At 30.7% G+C, this 25,176-nt stretch overlaps 1 protein-coding gene across 1 annotated transcript in view; it reads left to right on the forward strand.

Annotated features, from left to right (window-relative positions):
• Window positions 1–25,176, forward strand: part of LOC114938014 (metabotropic glutamate receptor 8) — a 121,140-nt gene that overhangs the window by 56,584 nt on the left and 39,380 nt on the right. Inside the window, 3 exon segments of the mRNA XM_029311727.2 lie at window positions 3,389–3,520; window positions 9,957–10,136; window positions 15,213–15,382. Coding sequence (XP_029167560.1) covers window positions 3,389–3,520; window positions 9,957–10,136; window positions 15,213–15,382 — 482 coding nt within the window.

Raw genomic sequence — 25,176 nt, forward strand, 5'->3', positions numbered from 1 at the left:
CGTTCGAACGGGAACGGTTATCTCGCTAAAAGAACGCGCCGTCTTGAACGAAGATCTATGGATCCGAAGGTACGAATCTCTTTTTCTGGCTCCTTCAGCCTCCTTCAAAACTCACTCAAGATGCCGAACATTTTGGAACGATGCCAATGATTCAAGAGCCATCACACGTTTCGCCGACTGATAGCTTTCTGTATCTTACAGCTCATTCATCATGTCGAACATAACCGATACTCGAATAACATAGACACACACATACAGGATGGATGATAATCATAAATTATGCACTTGAGAATATCAAAGACATTTTGTGCGATACCAACGAAAGAATTATTTACTCGACTATGACGAATTTTTTTGATCGATAGCAATAAATTAAAAATTTTATTATATCTTCATACTAATAGTTATAAAACTTTTTATAAGGATAATTAAAAATTTTAATCTTCAAAGTTTTGACGCTTTAATTTATGTTTTAGAGCACGGGTATAAATTATGTTTTAATATCACTCTCTCTTATTCTCTTTTGATCTTTCTATATCTGTTTACATTTTCATATTATTATATATGCATTTTATGCATTTGACTGTAGGTCATATAGGGCAATAATCTGTTAAAATAATTATATTTTATTAACGCTTTCATCTAAATAATTACAATATTTTTAATAAGAATAAAATATATTTGCAAATTTTGATTTACATCTATTAATTTATTTACCGAATAAAAGTGCATTGGTTCAGTACTGGTCAGTACACGCATATTATTTTTTAATAATGATAACGATAATATAATACAACTCGTGCACATTACATTTTTCTGTCGTGATATAAGCGACATTTATTGATTGACGAATTAATTTTTTAATAGTGTTACCATTATTACGTTGTAATATTACATAAATAATCGATAAAATGAGCGTGGACGAAATATTCATTTATTCATAACGCGAAATGGATTATTTCCAACGTGTGCGTAATGTATTCATAAATGCGCTATCTCCTTTTCTCCTCGTGGCGACACATTTTACGCTGCTTAATGTTTCCGTTACGGTAATACACACATGTACGTACACAGGGCAAGTTATATCTTTGGAAAAAAAACTACATTAATATGTCATGAGTTCGCTGGAGACACATGCGATATTTAAATAACCTGAAGTGGCAACGCGATGCATTCGGCATTTATATGCAATCGTGTGCATCCTCATAGAAATACACAACGCGTTGCTGCATCCGTTTGCTTCACTATATTTAAATCATTTGAGCATGTCGAGGAATAGTATCCTCAAGTTTTTCCCTAAAAAAACTTCGCGAATACGCGTTTCCGCAAGTTACGTTGAAATGTACGATAAATCTCGTGATGACAAACCTCGCCAAGTTTACGAATTAAATTTGTGAAATTCAATTGTAAATATAAATCGTTCGGACATATAAATTCGAAAATCAATCAAATTTAATTGTTACATAAATTTCGTTCGCGAAAACTAGTTTCAGTGAGCGATTGATTGCATGTGCAATGTCACTGATAAAACATTCACCAAATATTGCAAGAGAGAGAGAGAAAGGGAGAGTTCAGCTAATAAAATAAAAAAAAAATCAACGGCTTGTAATGTCAGGATCGATGAAAATGATAAAAAATGTTTAAGCTTTTATTTAAAAAATTCTCTTCAGCTTCTATCATAAACTTATCAAACTATATTAAAATTATCCCTTATCTTCTTCTTCGTTGAAAAATTCTCGGATTGCAGACTTCTAAAAATATTTTCCCAACGGCTTAAGTATTAAGCGGCGTAATACGTTTACCGCGATTCCCTCTAAATGGCCGGATATTTAAGGGATTAACGATAAGATCACGGAGGGACGAAACATATCCGTTGCTGTGAAGAGAAGAGGAGGTGCTTGAATACACCGAGTTCAACCGTGTGCTGGTCCGTTCAAAAGCTACATTCAGCAGAATCTAATTGGTTCTGAAAACATTACTGGACGAGTTGTTATAACGCGCAGTGCAAACTACGTGTTAAATAACAACAAGTTTGCTTCTGTTAAACTCGCGTTGTATTTCGTTATCATATGTTGAGTAATACGGTGCGAGTTTCTTCTGATTTGCGTTGAATTATATTCGCACGTTTCAACTTATTTATGATGATTGCTTGCACATATTTGTGCAACAAATATGAGAACTTTGTAATTTTGCAAGAAGCATTACAAATTGCTTTTGCTCATGAATGTTTATAACCGTTTACAATAAATTTTCATAAATTTTCTCTTTTCCTGTTTTTTTTTTTTTTTTTTTTTTCAAGTGCATTAATATTTGAAATTATCTCATATTTTCAACATTTTGGATTATGTACAATAAGGAAAATAAATGTAAACTTTTTCTAAAAGACTATATGAAATTACAAATATCAGAAAGGTCGCAATTTAACAATTAATGTAATTCAATTGACTTCTTTTGTGTCATTACAATGTGAACCAAATCATTATTTTATATTATCGAAGCTCGTACAAAGGATTAATTCTATTAGCGGGCAGTCCTCTCGTAATTGTTTATTTATAGACTACTTGGTAACAAGCAGTGGAAGTGATATGGCACGATTATCCGACGCACAATAATAGCAAGTGTGCTTCTATACCGAATTGAAATAGCGGAATTCCTTAATTGCGAACTGTAGAACGTCATGTGTATAGTCTGTATTCGGAAGGATTTACCAAACATGTGTGTGTGTGTGTATGTGTGTGTGATTGAGTCGCACACGAATAGTAACTTTGTCGCTGAATTTCATTCGTGACAGTTATACTCGTAAATCTTCTTTTGAATGGAGGAGAATCAAAAACATGGCAATTCAGGAACGTTCTCTATTAAGTGACAAAGATATGTCGCAAAGTCTAAAATAATTTCCCACTACTAAAATAATTAAACGGATTATTCCTTCTTTTTCATACGCAGACAAATTAAATATAATATATTACGAGTATTTAATTTGTTCTAAAAACATATTTTACTTTCTTTTCCATCTACACTACACAATATAAATACAAATGTATTTTACTGAATTTTTTCCCGATATTGCTTTCACAATATATTTGACCCTAATCGAAAAAAACATGAATACCAGATATTGAGATTTTAGGGAGGATCGTGGGTGTACGTGGTCAGCAAATAATATAGTCGCCTAAGGGCGGCAAAAAGCGCAAATTATTGTAGAAATTGCACTTTGATTTTGTCCAAAATTTTAAAATATGTGTTTTTATTAAAAGCAGAAAATGGTTTTCAAATATATATATTTGTATATGTATATGTGTGTGTGTGTGTGTGTGTATGTGTGTATATAATATACTGTTATTTTGCAAAACGGGTAAAGTATTTTAACATTTTTTATTTATTTCAGGATATATCGGAGTACAAATGCGAAAATAACAAGACTCCAATTTATGTTCCTCATAAGCCAGTATCAGGGGTGATAGGCGCCGCATTTAGCGTGGTTTCTATCATGGTGGCCAATATCTTGCGGCTTTTCAAGGTAACTACAGTTATTTTAAGCGTTTTATAGAAGTATTTCACAAATTGATCGATAGAAAAAGATTTAGTTCTCATCTTCAATTTCGTTTCCATCAATTTAATTTTTATGTCTTAATCCCTAATATTTGTTTTAATTGAGAAATATATAAATATAATATATATAAAAAAAAATATATAAAATATATAAAATATTGTATATAAAAAAAAAAAAAAGAAAAACATGGATTTTGTTACTCTGACAAAATCATACAAATATGTATCTCTTGCAACATCATTTTAACATCCACAATTTTATGCATTTACAAAAAACTGAGAACCGGTCTACATAGAATATAAAATGAAAAAAAATGTTGAAGGGACGGTTTAAAAAAAAATACGACATTTCGTTACTTATTTCGGTTTTTATTCACAATTCGAAACGTTGTTATGCCATGTGCGTCCATTCCTATTGAGAGGCGAAACTGGTCGATTTGAGAAGCAACCTCTTAGAAAGTACGACCCATCTTATACATGTATCGACAAGTCCTTAGATGTGAAAGCGTTACCTTCCTTTGATAAGAAGGTTGCAAAGATTGAATTTGATAAAGAAAGAAAGAAAGAGGGAAAGAGAAATATAATGAGGCGCCGACAACGGGCGCGCAATTTCGACAGCTTTTTCGTGAATGGGATGGCACTGCCGAAAACTTCGTGACCGGTAATGACAGCGCAACAATCAATCATAGTCGTTCATCCGTAAAGCTCGAGCCGGGAAGAACCACTCTCGCAGCACCATTTTCGTTCCTATCACGCTCGGATAAGACCCTCATGACGCCTTCGAAAGGATGTCGCGCAGCACAAGTTTACTGAAAGGAATCCGGTGATCCGCGCGAAATCGACTTGCGCCAAAGGAGCTTCTGCTATCGGTCTACCGTCATCGATGTTCAACGCGTGAATGAATATCGCGAATGTCGCGGATTTTATCGAACGATTATCTCGTATTTTCCGTATTGATAATTCACAATGCTGAAATAGTATTATGTTCGCTTTTTTTATCTTGACTTTATCGTTACATATCTTTATTTTGAGTAATAATTAAATAATTTATAAAGACTGATTTATATATATATACACAGTAGTTTAAACTTTATAATTCAGTATGTTAGAAAAAATATTTATAGTCAAATTTACCTTTTTCATTAAAAAAGTATTCAATTTTCATTATTGCTGGCTAGAAACTGATAAATTCCTATTGGTGACTTTTTGTCAGATGATTATAATTATCTTAAAAATTATGGCGACCGTTGCGAGGATATCTTTATGCTTCGAGAGATTTAAAAAATATTTTCCATTTTTGTCTTGATTAATTGTTCGTAACGTATAGTTCAAATCGCGTTTTATACGACATAAGAGTCTGGGATTTTCCAGATTAGCTACGTATAAATCTGAGTTCCAATGCAGATGAAAAAAAATATCGGATAAGAAAACACAAAATACACGAGTTACGTTAAAGCACGGATTTTATTGCACGTATACTTTTATCGCCCGTCTCATTATTTTATGACGACCCACTTGAATTTGAAAACTACTTCTCTTTCTGTTTATCGGTGAAAGCCAAGTGCTCTTTTCAATTCACTTTCCGCGAACGTGTTTTCACTGCAGCAAAGACATCTGCGAGGTATTTTTCGCGATTTTCCCCTTGGTTTCCGATTTTACTCGAAGAAATTTTCTGCGTAAACTCAAAGGGATCCGATAATATCTAACGGCTATCTAATTTAACATATCGCAATATTTTTAATAAAAATACTTTGATATATCATTATTTCTTGTCGATTCGAGATTCGATACTGAAATGGCATTAATTAATAATGTTTATTAAATATACAAATACAAGTTAATAAATATGTTTTTTCCAGCCAGTTTAATTTCAATTTTATATTCTCTGTTGTGCAAGTGTATATTGTAACATTCATTAGTAAACAACGAAATCAAATATCACGAAGTATATAAAATATTTTATTAATATTATACCACATTATAACGTAGTCGTGTTCACAATCTTTGTAATTCTAAAAGTTTATTGTGACCACACGATGAAAAAATGTATATTGACATGTTCAGACGCGGCAGAAGAGCGACGGCTTTATATTTTACTCGTTATTCTCAACTTGAGTTAATCTTTGTCGTAGACTTTCACGCGCCCGTTGCATTCAATTTACATAGCAAACGTAACTCGTTCGTTAGGATTCCCGGTATGAAGCCGCTCGTTGCACTCGATGGTTATGCGATGCTCTTCCTTTGTATGCCGCGTGGGACGCAATTAACTCTTTGTGCCTCGTATATATTCGTATTACGTCAACTACGCGTAGAAAAGGCAAATTTAAAAGTCCGTCGATGTAACAAAAGGCAAAATAAATTTAAATCGAATGAATCAGATATTAGAACAAAAATATAGTAATATTGGCAACAATTATTCTATTGTCATTTCTTTATAGAATTATTGTATGAATAATCAAGATAGAGTATTGCAAAGGTGAAAAACTTTTTCTCAATTATTTTATATATAGGTACATGTACAATCAATTTCTCTTAAAACTTTAAAATTAAACCAACTTTGTTTTTTTTTTCTTCAATCTCATTTTTAGTATTGTATATGTATCTCAATAGCTAATGCATATAAATTGAAATTTTATAAAACTATTTATAATTATTTGATTCTCTTTGAGGTTTCGCGATATTAAAACATTTGAACCAGTTTTGTCATAAAAAAACTTTCCAGCATTCTGAATATATTGTTTTTTTTTTTCAATTATCTCATCAATTTTATATATTATACTAATAATAATTAATATAATTATTATTATATAAAATAATATAATTATTTTGTCGACTCATATACATTTTTCTGCTTTTTCAAATAAATAAATAATGAACATCAAATTATCTAATTTTATAAATATTATCGTATTTTGCATAAATACAATAATTACCATTTGCATCATTCTACATCATTGTTCGGTATGTTTTAATGCTCAAAAGCAATTACCAGCAATTTGACGGCCAATTACAATACATATATATATATATATAACGACTCGTTCCATTAAAGGTCCTATTTATTCGGTCAGTCATTCATTAATTCATTTATTCGAATTCTTTTCTTTCCCGGTACCTTTAAGTACTCAGATCTATTCTGAAGGCAAACTGTGCATCGCTCCACAAATTGCAACGGCGCTCATCTGAATTGCAACGAGCCATTTATTGCACCACTTGGTCAGGAATGTTAAAAATCGCCTAAGAATAAGAACACACCGAGAATATTAATAATAATTCAGTTAATGAATAAAGAAACTTCAACTACGCGATATATATCTGAGAAAGATTTATATTATACATGCAGTTAATTTCTGTACTTTGTTTTATTGATTAAAGCATATAGAATTTTAGTTTCTTTAAATTGTTGTATAATTAACATTTATTCTTATTAATTATTTGATAATAAACATTTTATCTAACACATGCATTAATTCTTAAAAATCTTTTAATATTTTTTCTTTTTTAATTGTTGTATAATTAACATTTATTCTTATTAATTATTTGATAATGAACATTTCATCTAACACATGCATTAATTTTAAAAAACCTTTTAATATTTTTTCTATTTGTTGATCTAAAAGTCTTTTAGAATGTTACATATTTGATATCTTTGGAAAGAGTAAACTGTGGATTACTTTCCAATAATTAAATTACTTGTGTAAACATACCTGTTCAGAATTTTGGCCGTGACACACAGTTACAGCCACAGTGTGGGGAGCACAAAACGTTAATTGAGTTCGAAATCAATTAAACTGTAAATTATTCTCAAGAGAGAGTTAATGAATAATTTACATAGAATTATGAACCGCGAGTTTGTAATTATTGGTTTAGGTCTGGACTCGATCGCGACATATAATTGACCGCTTTTATTAGAGAATACATCGAAACTCATTCCATAAACTCGTTTTTCTTCACAAATTGAAGAGAAATAAACGAGGCGTGCAGCGAAAAACGACAAACGACAAATGACAATGCACACAACAACATTACAATAATATGTTTTATACGGAAAAGTAACAGAGATGAAATGCTCATACTTGTACGAATTCCATTTTATAGAAATCTGTCTCTTATGGAAATGATAGCCCCGTATACGCACACACACAAATTATATTCTGAATAGCTTATGAAACGAAGCAGTGAACGTCGAATAGGGATTTAATTGCTCCCAATTGGTAATTAGGTATCTACAAACCATTTGTAACGTCAAACCATTTCCATTGATTTTGGATTCCTAATTAAAGCTTCTAATTAGTATAATTATTAGATGATTACTAATTCGGCGAATTCATACGTCTCTGACATCTAGTTGTTGTGACGGTCATTGAACTTTTCTTGGTCTACGAAACATACACACAAATACGTAACAATTTGCATAATAATAAAAGAAATAGTGAATTCAAAATAACGAACAATCACATTTAGCATCAAATATATAATAGCGCCGAAAGCGTTATTATCGTTGCTGTATTGAATGTTATTATTTGTCTTTCTCTCTCTCTATTTCTCTTGATCTAACCTTCTCTCTCTCTCTCCCTTTCTGTTTTCCCCGAGGAAGTAATTAACTATTGATTCCAATTAAACGTTTCAGCGTATAGACAGGAAATCTTCGCAGATTAGAACACGTTAATCTTCTGTAGCAATATTCATATGGCAAGGATGTAAGCACGTTCTAAGTTTAAAAACACGTATTATATAATGTTTCATGTAAAATATTAAAATAATTTTTTTAAGGCAAAAATTAAAATATTTTTTAATCAAGAAAATATTTTAAATTATATGTAAATGTTTATATATATATATTATTAAAAAAATTACGTTTCGAGTTTTAACTTTAACTTTCGAAATGAAAAGAAAATCTTATTAGTTAATTTCGCAGAAGTTTCTCTTTAATAGACATAGAAAGAGCGAGAGAGAGAAAGAAAATTTTAATTTTAATTTATTAAAATATTAAAATGTACATTTAAATATTTACGCAATTATTATATCACGTTATTTTTTAAAATTAAACATTAAATCAATGTACACACGTGAGTGTCATGTATGCGTATGTGTGTGTGTTTGTGTATGTACAATATACCTAATTTTATGTAATATATAAATATTATGATTTAAATCACACAGAAAAAATTTGTTTTAACAAATAAATATTTTTGTTCTTTAAAAAATATTTAATTATTTATATTACATATTCATACACATAAAATTCTATTTATAATTACAATTTTATTTATTTGCAATAATTACATAATTACAAATTAAACCAGCGAAAACGTAGCGGCATTTAATGAATAAGAATTAACATCATTAGGCAATCATACAATATAATCTAATATTGGTAATTAAATAAAATACAATTCCACTTTAATTATTAGCTGACCTTTATCTCATCTCAATCAATTGTAATGGAAAACGTAAAAACATTTTTATAACTGCGATTTGTGTATCGAACCTGATCTGTAATCAACTCTTCATTAATCATTCGTCATTCGTAATTCGTAATGTACATCATGATCTCGCAACAACAATCATATCGAAACGCATAAATGCAAATTAATACAGAGAAGGCAATAATGCGAGTGCAGCTTTCACACGCATTGTCGACCTTTGCGCATATAGTGGCACTATAGGTCTGATAAGGATGCGTGATAATGCGTGTAATAACATTCGCTAACGTACAATACTATCAACAGGAAACTGTCAAAGCGAAGCACGCTCTTTGTGCAAAAATGGAATTATCCGTTGCAGCCAAAGAAGCCAGAGAGAGAGATAGAGACTTAGTCACTTTCAACAGACAACAGATTATTAGATTCGCGATACTGCCTGCGCACAGATGCTATAAAGTTACGAGCTGCCTTCGTATTTACGATGAGAAACAAGGTCGTGCATCAAGTAATGCAGGATATTCACCTCACAGAGATAAATACACGCGTACACCTCCGTGTTTTATATAATTTACACTTGAAACATGAGTACTGTTGCAAGAGAAGAAATAGCTTGAAAAATATTGTATTTTATCTTTTTGAGGACAATACGCGTTAATATATGTATAATCATTGCATTAATGAAATAAATAAAACTCTTTTTTAATAAACATTACACAAAAATTAAATATTTATTATATATAATAGAAAAACAAAATAAAACTAAATTGCATTAAATTGCTATAATATAAAATGATGTAAAACATGAAATTTAATTACGTTTATATAAATAATATAAAGACGCATTATAATCATAATATTGTTTCACAAAAATATATTACATACAATTTTTTCTCTTTTTTATTATATTATAATTATTTTTATATTTTTCATGTAAATTATTCTCCTCTAATTGCATGATGACTATTTTTCTCATTACAGATACCGCAAATAAGTTACGCATCCACCAGCACAGAACTCTCGGATAAAAGTCGTTTCGAGTATTTTAGCAGAGTGGTACCACCTGACAATTTTCAGGCACAAGCAATCGTCGAGGTGATCCATCTGCTCGGATGGAAATATGTTTCTACGGTTGCTGTGGAAGGCGAGTATGGCGAGAAGGTGAGTGTTAAATTTAACCTGAAAAAGTTATACGAAAATTAAATTTAAAAATGAATAAGATATAAATCATTGTGACGTTTTCCCTGTCCTAATCAACGAATTACTTGTACAAAAAAATTTATCCTTTTTTAGAACTACGATTTTAGAACAGTACCTATACTATTTCTAGAAATTATTATTAGTACACATATTTTAAAAATTGTCCTATTAAATTGCAAACATTCCTTTGATAATAATTCGATAATTACTTATTGAATATCGGAACGTATAAAATTTTATTGCAATTATTGCAAGGTCATAATATACGAGAGATTGCAATAATTGCCTTATTTTCGCGATGCATGCAAAAACATGTATCTCTCTTTCAAGAGTTTTAAGGATTTCAAGGGTTTTAAATTATGAAATTTCCAATTAGCATAATATTATTCATCTATTCATATTATAGAATATGATCTGTCAAATTATTTTTTACCTTTATTAAATATCAAAGTTGGGTAGTAACTAGTTAATTAGTTAAAAATTAAATGTATAAAAAGTTAAAGAGTTAATAGCTTTTAATTTAATTTAAAAAATAATTAACTTATTCAACCCTTTAAATTATTCATAATAGATATATATATATATATATATATATATATATATGTATATATAATCTGATTATATAAAAAATTAATAAAAATACAATTTTCTATATAATATGCATTATAACGCAATGCAACACTTATCTTGTTAAATCGCACCGCACAATCGTGTTAATGCTACGTTGAATACTAGTTATTATAACGATAGTAATTATAATATGAAATTGTTATGTGCGACCGCGTTAACAAGCGAAGACGAAACTAATTGCGCAATCAAGCAAGAAAACGTGATGTTACAGCGAACATCCGCTGCTCAAATTAGGCGATTAGTATGCGACTGAAAATTCCGCGCCAAGAGATTACCAGAGCAGTCCGATCTTTGCAAAAATTGCAGAAAGCAAAACTTTTTTAGTCGATTTTTGTGTCTCTTGAATTCTTTGTTTCTTAAACTTTATCAAAGAAATTATAAGCTACAGAAATGTATGAAAAAATGCAATGAGAATTTTAATTTACTTTTTTTTATTAACAAACTATGATGCTTTAAAAGTTTTACTTATATAAAAGCTTAGCATAAAATTTATGGGGTTTTATACACATATGTCGAGAAAGCTTAAAATGTGAAAGAGTCTGATTATTTTAACGTTTAATTTAAAATAATATTTGAAACTTTAAAATATAACGTAAGACTTGGATACTTTGAAACTAGTGTTAATATAATAATAATAATTTATATAGAATAAAATTAAAATTTCTTTTAGAATTACCAACATTCACAATTCAGCGATTCTGCATGACTACAATCATATCAATATTAAATCTTCGGATCTCTTTTAATCAATCTCCTCATTTAATACTTATCTGTTGCCTGTATATTTAAATTCCGATTTGAATAGGTGCAACTTCCCCAATATTGAAATTCCAATATCGTTTTATATTATTATGCCGCGTAATTACTAGACGGATGGGTAGGTATAATAATTTAATGAGCGCGGTAACTCAACTGGCAATGCCCATAATTTCTCTTACGTTGAGGGACGTCGCGTAAGAATTTTTCATATTCCGCGAACATTGATCGAGATACGATTTTATGGTCCAATTATACTAGCGAAATGGTCGCCTCCCGGCGTTTATGTTCGTGACAATGGCATGTTCCACGTCTTGGTACGTGCAAATCGCTCCTAGTCGTGAATTGTACCGGCTGCGCGCGCTTTCGAAAGGACACCAGACGGAATGGTGGTAATCGCATTCCGTGTAATTAAACAGTGCCAGTGATCAGCCTAATTAATCTCTATCAGGTATCATAATAGTCCGGCGATTACTTCGCACGAATAAATTTATCGATCCTACTCCTATAAATATAAATATGCTGAAACCGCACGTCAGTCTCTTCTAATGTTAGAAAAAAAAAATGCACAACGTAAGAAATTTAATGCAGAATATTCGATTTGAAAGGATTCATTTGTATGCAATGCAAGAGCAAACACTTTAGTTTATAATATAATGAAGTGAGTAATAAACCGTACAATAATAAGAGATTTGAACAGTTTTCTTGGAGGTGGATTTGAAAAACACATTGTAAAATGTCTAAAACTTAATCTTACTTAAAAACATTTTAGTCTGATCTACTACGATAACGATCAAGGGAATAAGAAGTTTCTTCTGGTTTTTTTTTTTTTTTTTTTTTTTTTTAATGAAATTTATTACACACTTCTTTCACGCCAAATACCGGACTATCGCAGTGCACTTGCGGTTGCAAATGCGATGCATATTTCAGGCGTAAGCTCGCCTAAAGCGATTATACGAACGTGGCTTCGTTAATATCCTTATAACGGCGTGGAATAAAATGCATGAGACGATTTATATCGTGAATTAAGGAACGAAAATGCGTCAAGGAACAAACTGCGGTCGAAGGAAGACTATTGTAGATGGAATTCTTCTGGAACAATAACGTTTTCTAAATACTTTCAATTTTTGCACTGGTATTCTACGATCATCAATACGGCTAAAATTATCACTTAACGAAATGGTCACTTAATTTTGCTAAAAAGATAAAATTACGTATAATTTTAGATCATCAAGGACTCAAGATTGTCCTCTGGGCAAATACACATAATGAAGCTTGTAATATACGGAGGGATTTATAAAAATATCGGAATTATATAAGAAATAAAAAAGAATGATGTCGCGACCAATTGTTAAAGGAAGTTAAATAAATCGTCCGATAAAGCAACATCTTCTTGTTGTAGCAGTTCTCATTATTCCTGGATAACAATGTCATTTGTCTGTTCTTCTCATTGTCGCTGTTCTTTTCGTTATAGTACCAATTGACGAATCTATATCGTCTCTTTTGCATCTCCGCGTTTTGCATCTCAGATATTTTAATTTTCTATCGCGTTTGCCCGCTTGCATTCTTTATTTCCTGAAAATGCTATTTAAAATGTTTTCTCTTTTCTCCTGTAATAAAAATATAACGCACAATAATAATTTAATTTTTTAATTTTGAAATTTCTTTTTCTTTAAATCATAAAATTTTATTGAATCCATTTGTTTAATTTTGCAATTGTATATGATTTTATTTCTAAATTGCATGCTTGTATATGTGTATAAGAGAAGGTTACATATTTGAAAGCTACATTTTTGAAAAAATTTGAATTTGATCTTTTTCTCGGGAAAAATATTGACATATAATAATTTTTAAAACATTAAAAACAAAAGATTTTGATAAATTTTTATAGAATACTTTTATCGTGCAATTTGAAATAGAATTTATTTTAAGACAATTGTAACCTTTTATTTCACAACAGGGTGTCAGGCAATCTTACCAATTTCCTCTTTCTTATACTTGGTTGTTCTTACAATAGACAATAAAAGGGAGTCCTAATCCCATAGAAAATTACTTCCGGGTATTGTCAAAGAAACAAGAGCTTTGTTAACTGTTACTTATTATAATTACATCGAATAATATTAGTTAGAAAATTCAGTAATCAATATACATTGGAGAATTAAGATTTACTTTGTACCTTATCTAAGATATCTAATGTTTTATAAAAAAATATGAAAATACATTTACATATATATTATATTAATATATTGTATATTGATTAAGTATTAATAAGTATAATAAGTATAATAAAAAATGTTTTTCTAAAAGAAAAACCATACGCATAATTAAATTTGCATAAAAGATGTATTGATTTATAAAAATTGATTTTTTTAAGTTAATTAAATTTAAAAAAATTAAAAGCAATATATTATTTTTTTTTAATAGTAATGAAACTAAAATATTTTTTAATTAAATAAATATATAGGAAAAATTATAATTTAGCTATATGTATAAGTAAACATTTCCAACAGTTTTTTATTTGAAAAAAATTACTAACAGATCATTTGAATCATCAGGATTTGTATAATCAATATTCTACTGTATTGTTAACCAGAAAAAAATAGAATTATTGTTATTAATGAATTGTATAAATATTTAAACTTACCCGCGATTTATAAAATCGCGGAAATATGATAATCGCTACTATGTATCGTTATAACGAATCATTGCAACGAATATCAATGCAGAATGAAAGAGAACATGGATTTATTTTCATCCTGCGTACTTTAATAAATCGTGACAATTTTTATTACGCGAAACACGTCAATAATACCTGCAGTTGCAACTCGAGTTGCATTCCGCATTATTCTTCGACCGTCTTTTCTTTCCGCGTGGCTTCTCTCCGTTCACATATACGATGAGTACGAATATATCGCGAATATATCACGCCGGATGTTATCGTGAAGACAGACGAGCCGCGTCGAAGTATTTATTTGCGTATATATATCTCGTGTGGCGCGAAAACACGAGAAACAGGTGCATTCTGATGTTCATTGTGTCGTAAGCTTGTACAATAGCAATTATCTCGACAAAAACTTTCATGTAATGTTAAGATTGTTAATTAAAAATCTCTACTTTATTTACTTTGCAATGTTAAATTTGTCTTGAAAAATTACTATAAATATATACCTATGTATATTGAAATGTTTTATTTATCATTCAATCAAAAGTCGGCTAATTAAATTATCAAACTTTTATACAAAATTTGATTATTCAAGTATTGGTTATTGGTAATTGAAGGATTCAATATTTGAATTTAGCATAAATATCGGAATTTTCTAATATAAAAATACAGCGGAATAAACTTTTACTGCAAACATGTGAGACTTTTTTCGAAAGAGTAAAGACTCATTGCGCATTTTATTTGGATACACCTCAAACAATAAGTTACTATTCCATAGTCGCGATATTTCATGCAAATTTTGAAAATTTATCGTCAACATTAAAAGAGTATGCAAATATGAATCGGTAGAAATGCGTCCCTGAAACGTCCGTTACTACATTCCAATTGTTTACCGAGAAAACAGAAAACAGACTCGCATGTTATCGTCGGAATTCGATTTCTCGTTGGGCAGACGGACAATTTATTTGCGGCTGAAATTCTATTTTCAGGGCATCGCCAGTTTCATTGCCCTTTCGACTGAATACAACATCTGTGTCGCAGTCAGCGAGAAGATCCTGAGAAATTCCAAGCCCGAGGACTTCGATAGAATAATCGAACGACTGAGCTCGAAGCACAATGCCAGAGGGGTTATAATATTCGTCGACGAGGATAACATAAGGTAAGACAAGTTTGCTTTCCTTGCATTTAAATATCATATATATGCATGTATATACATATATGTATATTTTTAAAAAATTATTTAATATATATGCGCGTCTATTCAGCTTTAAAAATACATATTTTAGCTAAAGAAATAATGTTTCATCAATTATGTTCAATATAATTATTGAACTACACAAAACGAATACATAAAAGAATCATCGGTATAATGAAATAAAAAATTAATATAATTTGCATCTTTCTTTTAAACAATTAATATTTTATTATCAGTTTAACATTCAATGAGAAATAAATGAAACAATTACGGTGCTGTCAGACAATGGAAAATTTGCTCTAAATTTTTAAGTTGAAATCTCACAGATACAATAATATATGTGTATAATATCGATAAATAAGGAAATGCATAATTTTCAATTATTCTGAGGTTTAAATGAAGCAATATTGAATCCGGAAATCAACGCTTGCAATTAGGAACAGAATCGTTTAAATGCACGTGTTCTTATCACGTTTGTGTCTGACATTCTAAGCTAATTACGGTTGCTAAACGTCATGACAACGACAGAACGTGTAACATCAAACGAGCTTATCCGTCTTTTGCATAATCAACGTCTTTTGCATAATGATATCAAAATCATACCACTAGACTAGAGTGATCAAAGGAGAATTTTAAGATTTTTTTGAGTTACACGTCGAGGAAACTTTACAGATGTGCGAATGAGGAGTGCAATATGTATCTTATCAAAGCAGTTTAATATTGTTCTTCTTCCATGTATATATTTCCACACCAAACAGATTTTTGCTTTTTATGTTTCTTTGTTCAAACTAAAGTACTGTTCAAAAGAGTTAATTTATTTTATCTTCTTTTTTGAAGAGGGAAAAAGAGTAAAGATTAGAATGTAATACTTTCTTTAGAGTTTCATTTGGACAATAAAGACCTGGGTTTTTTTAAACCAACGTGCATTTTAGTGGCGAATTGTAAGCGGATCGAAACGTAACCAAGCGGACGAGATAACAGGGCGACAATTAATCTCGCGCTTTATGGAGTCGATATTCACCGATTTTTCAAACCAATATGAATGAAGACGAGAACATATTGATTCGTTCGTACGCTTGTAACTCAAAAAATTCGAGCTTACAGTTCAATAAAATAATCCACGTTAAAGCCAGAACAATATAATTGTGGAGAAACAAATTATTATTGTTTTTGGATAGTTTTTCAGTGATTTTTACCTGAAGGCTATAAATCAAATTTTTTATTATTTGAAAATTGATTTTGCTTGCCTTGCATATTGCATCTGACAATAAGAGTTATATAAATAGAAATAAATATTGACGAACAATATAGAGATACTATAAATATATATACTCCATATTTTTCATTTAATCATTTTTACATGCACTATTTAAATGCATAGTTCAAATTCAGCTTCTATAGTTTTTGCCACTGGAGCTTTACTTTAATTAATAAAGTGATCAATATCTTTCTGAAACCTGAAACAGTGCAATTACTTTTATGATATATGTTATTAATATTTTTTAAATAAAATTACACACTCAATTCAATTAAGTAGATTGACTGCACATTCGGAATATTATTACACAAGTTCAATGAATACTACTATTTCCACTTTTGCGGCCCTCATTCTCTCGCAATTAATAATTACCGCAATGGAAATAAAACGATCCAGCGGAAAATTGATCATCGAAGACGAGAAATCAACTAGAAATCGCATTATTAATCATTTATAATGATAGCAAAATATTGCAACAGAATATATGCTTGATATTCACGCGCACATATCGCATTTCATTTGAAATCACTCATGAGTTTTCAGTCAAATCCCAATAGGAAGACCATTCATTATAGAAGCGACCGCTGGCTAAAGTAACGTGTAATTGCTAATTGTGATTATAATTACATCGAGCGCATCGGTGCATGACGAGCGCCTGGATGCGATTCGAAAATTTATTTTTAATCGGTTATTAAACGATAACTGTGCGAACGGATGACGCACATAGTTATTACGATTTGCGATATACATATTGCGTAAGAATATCGATGTTTTCCGCAATAGTATTTGTATTAAAAATTTTGTTACGGAAAAAAGCTCTTCTATATTATCGTAATTTCCTTAATTTTCGTCTTTTTGATCGTTGGTATGCTATTTATTCTCTAGATAATTGAGCCGTTAAGGGGCACAATAGATTGGAGCATATTAGTTCTCTTTATTTTGAGAGACAAAGGAATTTGTGAAAGCATTTGTGACGCAATTTACCTAAAATACCTAAAAATTTACTTTACGGTAATTCTTTTATCCGCGCTAGAAAAGAGAAAAAATATACAAAGACTCGTTTAAAGGATTTTATATCGCGCAAAATTAATTAAAATAAATTCTGTTTAAAAAAAGAAGTAACCAAGTAATTAAATATACAACTTTTTTTTATTATTTATCCTAGCACTGCGTTCAGCAATGGTTTATTAAACGCGACTAATAAAACTAATAAAAACTAAAGAAGAATAGAAATTTTTGAGGCAAGGAAAGAAATTAACGCGATAAACATTTCTCGGGAGTGGTAAGCGCAAATATTTTAATTTCGCACGATTGTCTCTCGAAATGACCTCATGATTCTGATGTACTTTTCCTTAAATAAGGAACTATCACGTAAAAGCATTACATGCATATATGCAAAGATGCGTCTCTCCGTGTGTATTCGCCTGTGTTACACCACGTGTAATATACACACGGGAAGTAACATGCGGTTTTGAATCTCCTCGGAGATCATGCTGTTCATCATCGTAGCTGTCATCGAGGAAAACCGGAACCGACAGACTGGTCTCCGCGACCGAGTAGCTTGCTGTAGCTCGGAATATTGCAATTTATTCTCAGAAGACTCTTGATCTTCTCTCCCCAAAAGCAGCCTGTTTGATCGTAGGATGTACTTTAACGTAGGTAGAGTGTTATTCGAAAGTTTCTCGCTATGTCGCAAATGGCCATTGAAGCTCTCCTCGACGCGGCACCAAACGACTTACAACGCTGAGCAAATATTGGAGAGCAAGCAAAACGCGAGAGAAATTGTTGAAGACACACTAAACATATAAGCACGATTCGCCGCAGCGCGACCGGACCATTTTCGCGCCACATATTGCTGAAACAGCCGGCTCGATTCAGTGGCTTTAACAATAACGACTGAAGCAAGAAAGCGAGGAGAAAGAAAAAAAAACACCTAGTCTGCATGATACCACGCATCGAAAATCTTTTTTACTCCCGCTGTTCGTTCATTATTCCAGCGTAAAATATTTCGCGTTTCCAGCCAGCGGAAGCTTCATTAGTCGAGTTTCATGTTCTAGTTTTGTGATTACTCGTTTGCTCATATTCGTCTAACAAATATAATAAATTACATCCTATCGCACAGTTATTCACAACTATAAAATAAATGTTTCTTTTTATCATTGAATACTAAATGGTACGTTTTCTTTACATAAATATATCATTGTTTTAGTTTTGCATTTTGTAATAAATTTAGTTAATTCTGTAATTACCTGGAAAAAAAATTGTGTTGCATCAGCAAAAATTCTGTTCGAAAATGGACGAAACAGAATTACTGGTTGAATCTATCAGAATTCTTTTCAGTGCAACAAAGATCTTGTTTGTTAAAACAACAAATCAGTTGTTTGTGCAAACCAGATATTTGTTGTATTAAAAAGAATTCTGATAAATTCAACCAGTAATTCTATTTTCGTCCATTTTTGAACAGAATTTTTGTTGACGCAACAAAATATTTTTTCCAGTGTAACATTACTTAAAATTCAATATTTTTAAATCTGCATATCAAGTTTTTAAGACGTGAAACGATAATGCAATAAAGATGTTATATTGAACCTAGTATATTAGATGTATATACAAATATATGGTTTAAAGTTACTTTTCATTATTTTAAAAGAATTTGAAGAAACAAATAATGCAACCATAAAAAGAGAGAGAATTTTTTGCCGTATCTTAAATATTATATAAATACTATTATAAAGACTATTGTAACAGAATTTGGAAATTCTCCAGAGAACATTGCAACCTTTCGTTGTGCGCGATATAATTTTACCTCACGTATATAAAGATAAGTTACAGCAATCGTCTCGGTCATAAACCTAATTTAATGTTTTTGGCGAAACACCAATAGCGGTTATATATTCGAGTTATATAGGCAATAAAAAAAATGTTGGGAATTTTCTTATATAAAATTTTACAGTAACGTAAATAGAAAAATTCTATTTTATTCGATTCTCAAATATTTTAACATTATAATGTTAAAAGCGAAACAAAACGACGTATAATCGAATTTCTTACAGATTTCTTTCACGTTTATTTTATCTTTCATATTTAATATAATTTTTGCTAAATTATAAACTAATTTGAAAAAAATTTCCAATTATGGAGAAAACTCGGAACATATATTTCATGTGTAAAACAGTTTTAAGATAAAGAAACTGATATTTTTTTCATTGATATTTTTCTCGTTGAAATTAACAAATGCTATATTTAAAATAATATAACAGAAATTTTTAATATAACATTAAATCAAATTTTAACCGAGATTTTCTATCGTGCTTTTATCCTTTCAAATTTTAAAGCGCATAGAAATGAATGACGCGTTTCTCGCTTCTCTCCAGGGAATGAAAAACACGAAATTAGCGCGTTAACGAGTTATTCCCACGGCGAGATGATAACAACTCTGCTCTCGTTTCGATTTCTAATCGATCACGGATAACCATATTACATGACATCCATTAATGGACTTTTCACTACTCTCATTTTATTAATTATACATATATTACTTTAAATTTAAATACTTAAGCAATTCGCAATTAATATAGCTTTGCATAAAAAAAACGAAATATTATTAATTTTTAATATAAAAAAAATTATCTCATTGACTTATAGTTATATTCATTATTGTTTACTTATATTCCTAAAAATTATTAATCTTTAGTTATCATTAATGTTTATCATATACTATTAATTAACATATTTTTATTTCTTGAACTGCATTTAATTGTTAGCAATGAGATAATTTAATCAATGCATAAATCTCGGTGTTTCTCAAAAGAATTGCGGTATTCCAGAATATAACAAACATCTATTTTAAGCCCGTCTCCTTGTTTTTATTTAAAACCATGATCGCATTCTCTCTCGTTCCAATTCTGACGTCGTTATTAATCTCTGCAAGACTTTTTCCAAGTTTTTTCACGCAACGATTAGTCTCGCAAAATTTTCTTGATGTTTTTAATATCTGAAGAGGAAAACTCAACGTCTCGTCGCAGCATTGCGCTTTGAGAACGCCGCGTTCACACTGTAAAAAGGAATAAATTCAAAACGGCCTGCTATCCAACGCGCAATCCCACTGGTCGCTTTGAATACAAAGAAACAGGCGGCGTATTAAATGTCGAGCAGCTGCAACGGGCAGTTGCAAGAGCGCATTTCTCAGCGCGTCGATAACAGCACAATAATGGAAGTCTTGCTGATTGTGTGATATGCAAAAAGCATTTATGATAAAACGCAACGCAAGCCCTTGCAGCTGACACAGAGAAACTAGCGAAGGAAGCTAATTTTCATCAAGAAAAAGTGGAACGGATTGGGAACATCAGAAAGGGAAATATTGTTTCTGTTGTATGCGTATTACAGATTACTCGCGGAACATTTTATTTTAAGACTGAAATAAATGCTGGAAAATCCGCATAAAATTAGCGTACGTCGCTGCCGAGAATACGTAGAAAATGAAAATTGCCTGCGTTTGTCTAAAGACTTTATACGATGAAATAATTAAAAATATAAAATATATAATTAAAAATAATTATATAATCAAATATGCAATAATTATATATATAATATTAATATAAATGTAATTATATATGTGAATATAAATATAAAATATATAATTAAAATATATAATTATTATCAAATATTTTGCATGTTAATTTATGCTACGATATTTTATGTATGTATATCTTTTTTATTGATTTATTTGAAGTGGTACATACAGATTTGTTTCAGATTTATTTTAGGTTTGAATTATTATGTTTTAATTTTAAATACTATATTGAAAATTACATTTCATCAAAATAGAGATGGAAATTTCATATAGATATATTGCACGTACCTAACATGTACTTATATATATTCGCATATCAAGCAGCATCTCGGCACGTAACAAGCAGTGCTTGAAATTGTAGTGGGTCGTACAGATCTAGTAACCGTATAGAGAGAGACTATTCGAATATATCTCGTGTGTCTCCTAAATACAAGTGCACTTGATCCCTCGAGAAAATAGGAGCAAACTATTTCAATGAAGCGTTGATTTATAATAAATCTCTTCAAGGAGACATTCTAAAAGCATACGAACGATAATAGAAAATATTTTTAGATTATTTTTAAAAAAACTACGTTCTCGAGAGACCATTATGATGTTTTTGTACACATATATTTATATATATGCATATATATATATATATATATATATATATATATATATATTACCTATGAATATTTGCAACAATACAATCATAAATTTTTATTATTTATAAATGTATAATGTTCTTAATTTTATAAATTATTGATGCTGATAGTTTTTTCAAGATATATATTTTGTATGAAAAAGAAAGAAAGCGAGGGAGAGAGCTGTTTAAAAATAATTACATCTTTCATTTATAAATATCAAATATAAATTATTTTGTTGACTTAACAGACCGTTTATATATATATATATATATATACATATGTATCCGTCAATTTAGTTTATCGATAACGTGCTCATGTTATTTTTGTCACAGACGTTGGTATTTTAACGCAATCGATTTGCATATTTCGCTCCGTGATGCTCGTGAAATACGAGACGCTCTTCCTTATCCACTTTATTGTTCCCTTCCGTAAATGTCGATGTTGCGAAATTGCTTTGCGGACGTTTCTTCTTTAGGGTTGCATGAGTGACGTATTTTATAAACGAGGCATTTCTAACAAATCAGCAGCGATTTGTGAAGTGTTCATTGCTTTCCCGTAACATCAGGTCGACAAAACCGTGATCTACGACTTTCCACGATTGCTCTCCCATTTGCATTGCCCCAAGAAGATATATCGTACCATAGATAATCATATCTTACACATGTTCCGCATGTCGACACAAAGACGACATATTTCAATCTGGTTCACATCGCTTCATGTCGGACGTTTCACTTCATGTGAAATTTCCGATTATAACGCTAAATGTCAGGACTTCCTTGTTCGTGAATGAACTTTACCGACAACTCGTGATTAGTATTCACAAGTAACGATCAAACGGGCATTATACGCGAGGAATTAATAGTTAGAATTAATTAATAGAATTAATTAATAGATTGCGAAATGTTATGGGAATTTCTGCAGTATTAAGTGTTCCATTTCTCTCGCTGCTCTTTTCGTGGGGTTTCCTTTCTTCCTTTTATTAATTTATTATATAACACATCTTTGTTCTGTATATAATTTATATGATGTATGCGTGTTATAAAGAAAATAAAAGAAGAGGAAGAATATTTACATCAGATTTACAAATTTATAAAATACATTAATAGAATTAATTAATAGATTTCGAAATGTTATGGGAATTTCTGCAGTATTAAGTGTTCCATTTCTCTCGCTGCTCTTTTCGTGGGGTTTCTTCTCTTCCTTTTATTAATTTATTATATAACACATCTTTGTTCTGTATATAATTTATATGATGTATGCGTGTTATAAAGAAAATAAAAGAAGAGAAAGAATATTTATATCAGATTTACAAATTTATAAATTTAAATTAATTAATAGAATAATTAATAGAATTCGAAATGTTCTCGCTGCTCTTTTCGTGGTGTTTCTTCTCTTCCTTTTATTAATTTATTACATAACACATCTTTGTTCTGTGTATAATTTATATATGTGTGTGTTATAAAAAAATAAAAGAAGAGGAAGAATATTTACGACATCAAGATTTACAAATTTATAAATTTAAATTAACAAATTTACTTTATTTTTTATCCATTGTTTTGTTCTAAAATTATTAATGACAGGGCAACTTATTCGAATGTTGATAAGCTTAACAAATATTCGTAACGTCATCATTTATTCTATTATTCAAAGTAAAGCGTATAAATTTAAAGATTTGTAAGATTATACAAGGATAGTTTATTGGAGCACACGTGACATTTATCCGACTTACATTCTGAACGGTTCACTTGATGACACGTAGCACGTTGCACATGTGCATCGTATTACTCGAGCGAAAATTTGTCCTAATCGATCAGAACTCCGTTCACCGGCCGGATGTACTCCCACGAGGAGGGAAAGAGACTTCCGGTCGGCATCGCAGAGTTAGTTTCCCCTCTCTTTCTCTCTCTCTATCTACCTCGTCCTCCATCCGGTTGATGTATCGAACGAGAATTTTTTCCCTTCTCGAAAGAAGCGCGCGGCTGTCTATTTAAAGCGGCAGGGTTTTATTGTGCGTTCAAGAGGAAACGATACATTATCGAACAACCACCTAGCATGGATATACTTTGGAGTCGCGCCATCGGTCGACGTCGCTTTCCCGACGTTGACGGAATTTTCGGTGAATCGCTAAAACCCCAGAAGAAATATTGACATTGATGTTACAAAAATTCAAAAACTATTTTTCAATGCAAATCGCGTTATTTCCGATCATCCTATCTATAGAGAGAGCATTGTTTACTCTTTCTAAAGGTTTTTCTTCTATTATGGTAACTTAACGCGATAAAAGAACGGCCTTTTAATTGGGGTCATATATGACTTTCCAAAAAAGAAAGACGCAAATCAAAAGGAAGATATTATTATTAAACATAATTTTATTTTCTTTCATTATATGTTATCAGTAATTGTTCATTATTTATCTTTGCACCTTGAAAAAATCAGTTGATTTAACGGCAATTTATTTTTGCATAAGATTAGTGCGAGGTTCTCTTTAGGGTGTAATTTAGATCTCCAGATAGTTTCTCGATTTGTTATCGATAATGTAGATCGACTTATGCTGCAATCCGTTCGAAACTGGTCAAACTTTCGAGGAGGATGGGAAAGTTCGGTTACAACTACTCGCTTCCTTCCTTTATCCTTTCCCAGCCGAAACAGAAGGTATAGTTGGATTGCTAGTAGTAATATAAACGACCTCAATATTTCGCGGTAAGATCGATTGCTCGACTGCTTCTATGTGTTTGCACTTTACTTTATTCTATAACATGTCGCCAACTTTCATAAGTTACTTCAATATTTGAAGCGATATTGTTCGAGACACAATATAAAAACGCCCAAGCATAGTTGTGATATATAGTCTAAAGACAAAAACTCTACTTATATACAGATGGATATAGTTGTGCATTTATATTTAAATCTATATGTGTAATAATAAAATATAGCGAAGAGCAAAATATTAAAAGATTCATTACGAAAAGAAACTTTTATCATATTTTGACTGATATCAAGACACATTAAGTCGTCGAAATATGATATATATCTATATCTAAATGCATTTTGTTTTTTTTTCTTATATTATATTTCTTACGGAGCTATAAATTGACGTTGATTGTTCAAATATATCAAATTCCTTGTGTGCAAAAGCAGCAGTATAAATCAAGCAACTCGACATTGATTGGATTGGGCGTCGGATCAGAAAAGTTTGCGCACGATCGCATTTCGGTTTCTTGCAGTATGAGAAAGTTGTTTGATTGGACCCTTTAGTTCGACTATTCCAATGCGATGTTATTTCCTATAGTGTAGCTGGCTG

This window comes from Nylanderia fulva, unplaced genomic scaffold, assembly GCF_048542155.1.
Source record: "Nylanderia fulva isolate GAGA-0341 unplaced genomic scaffold, ASM4854215v1 Scaffold4, whole genome shotgun sequence".
NCBI lineage: Eukaryota > Metazoa > Arthropoda > Insecta > Hymenoptera > Formicidae > Nylanderia > Nylanderia fulva.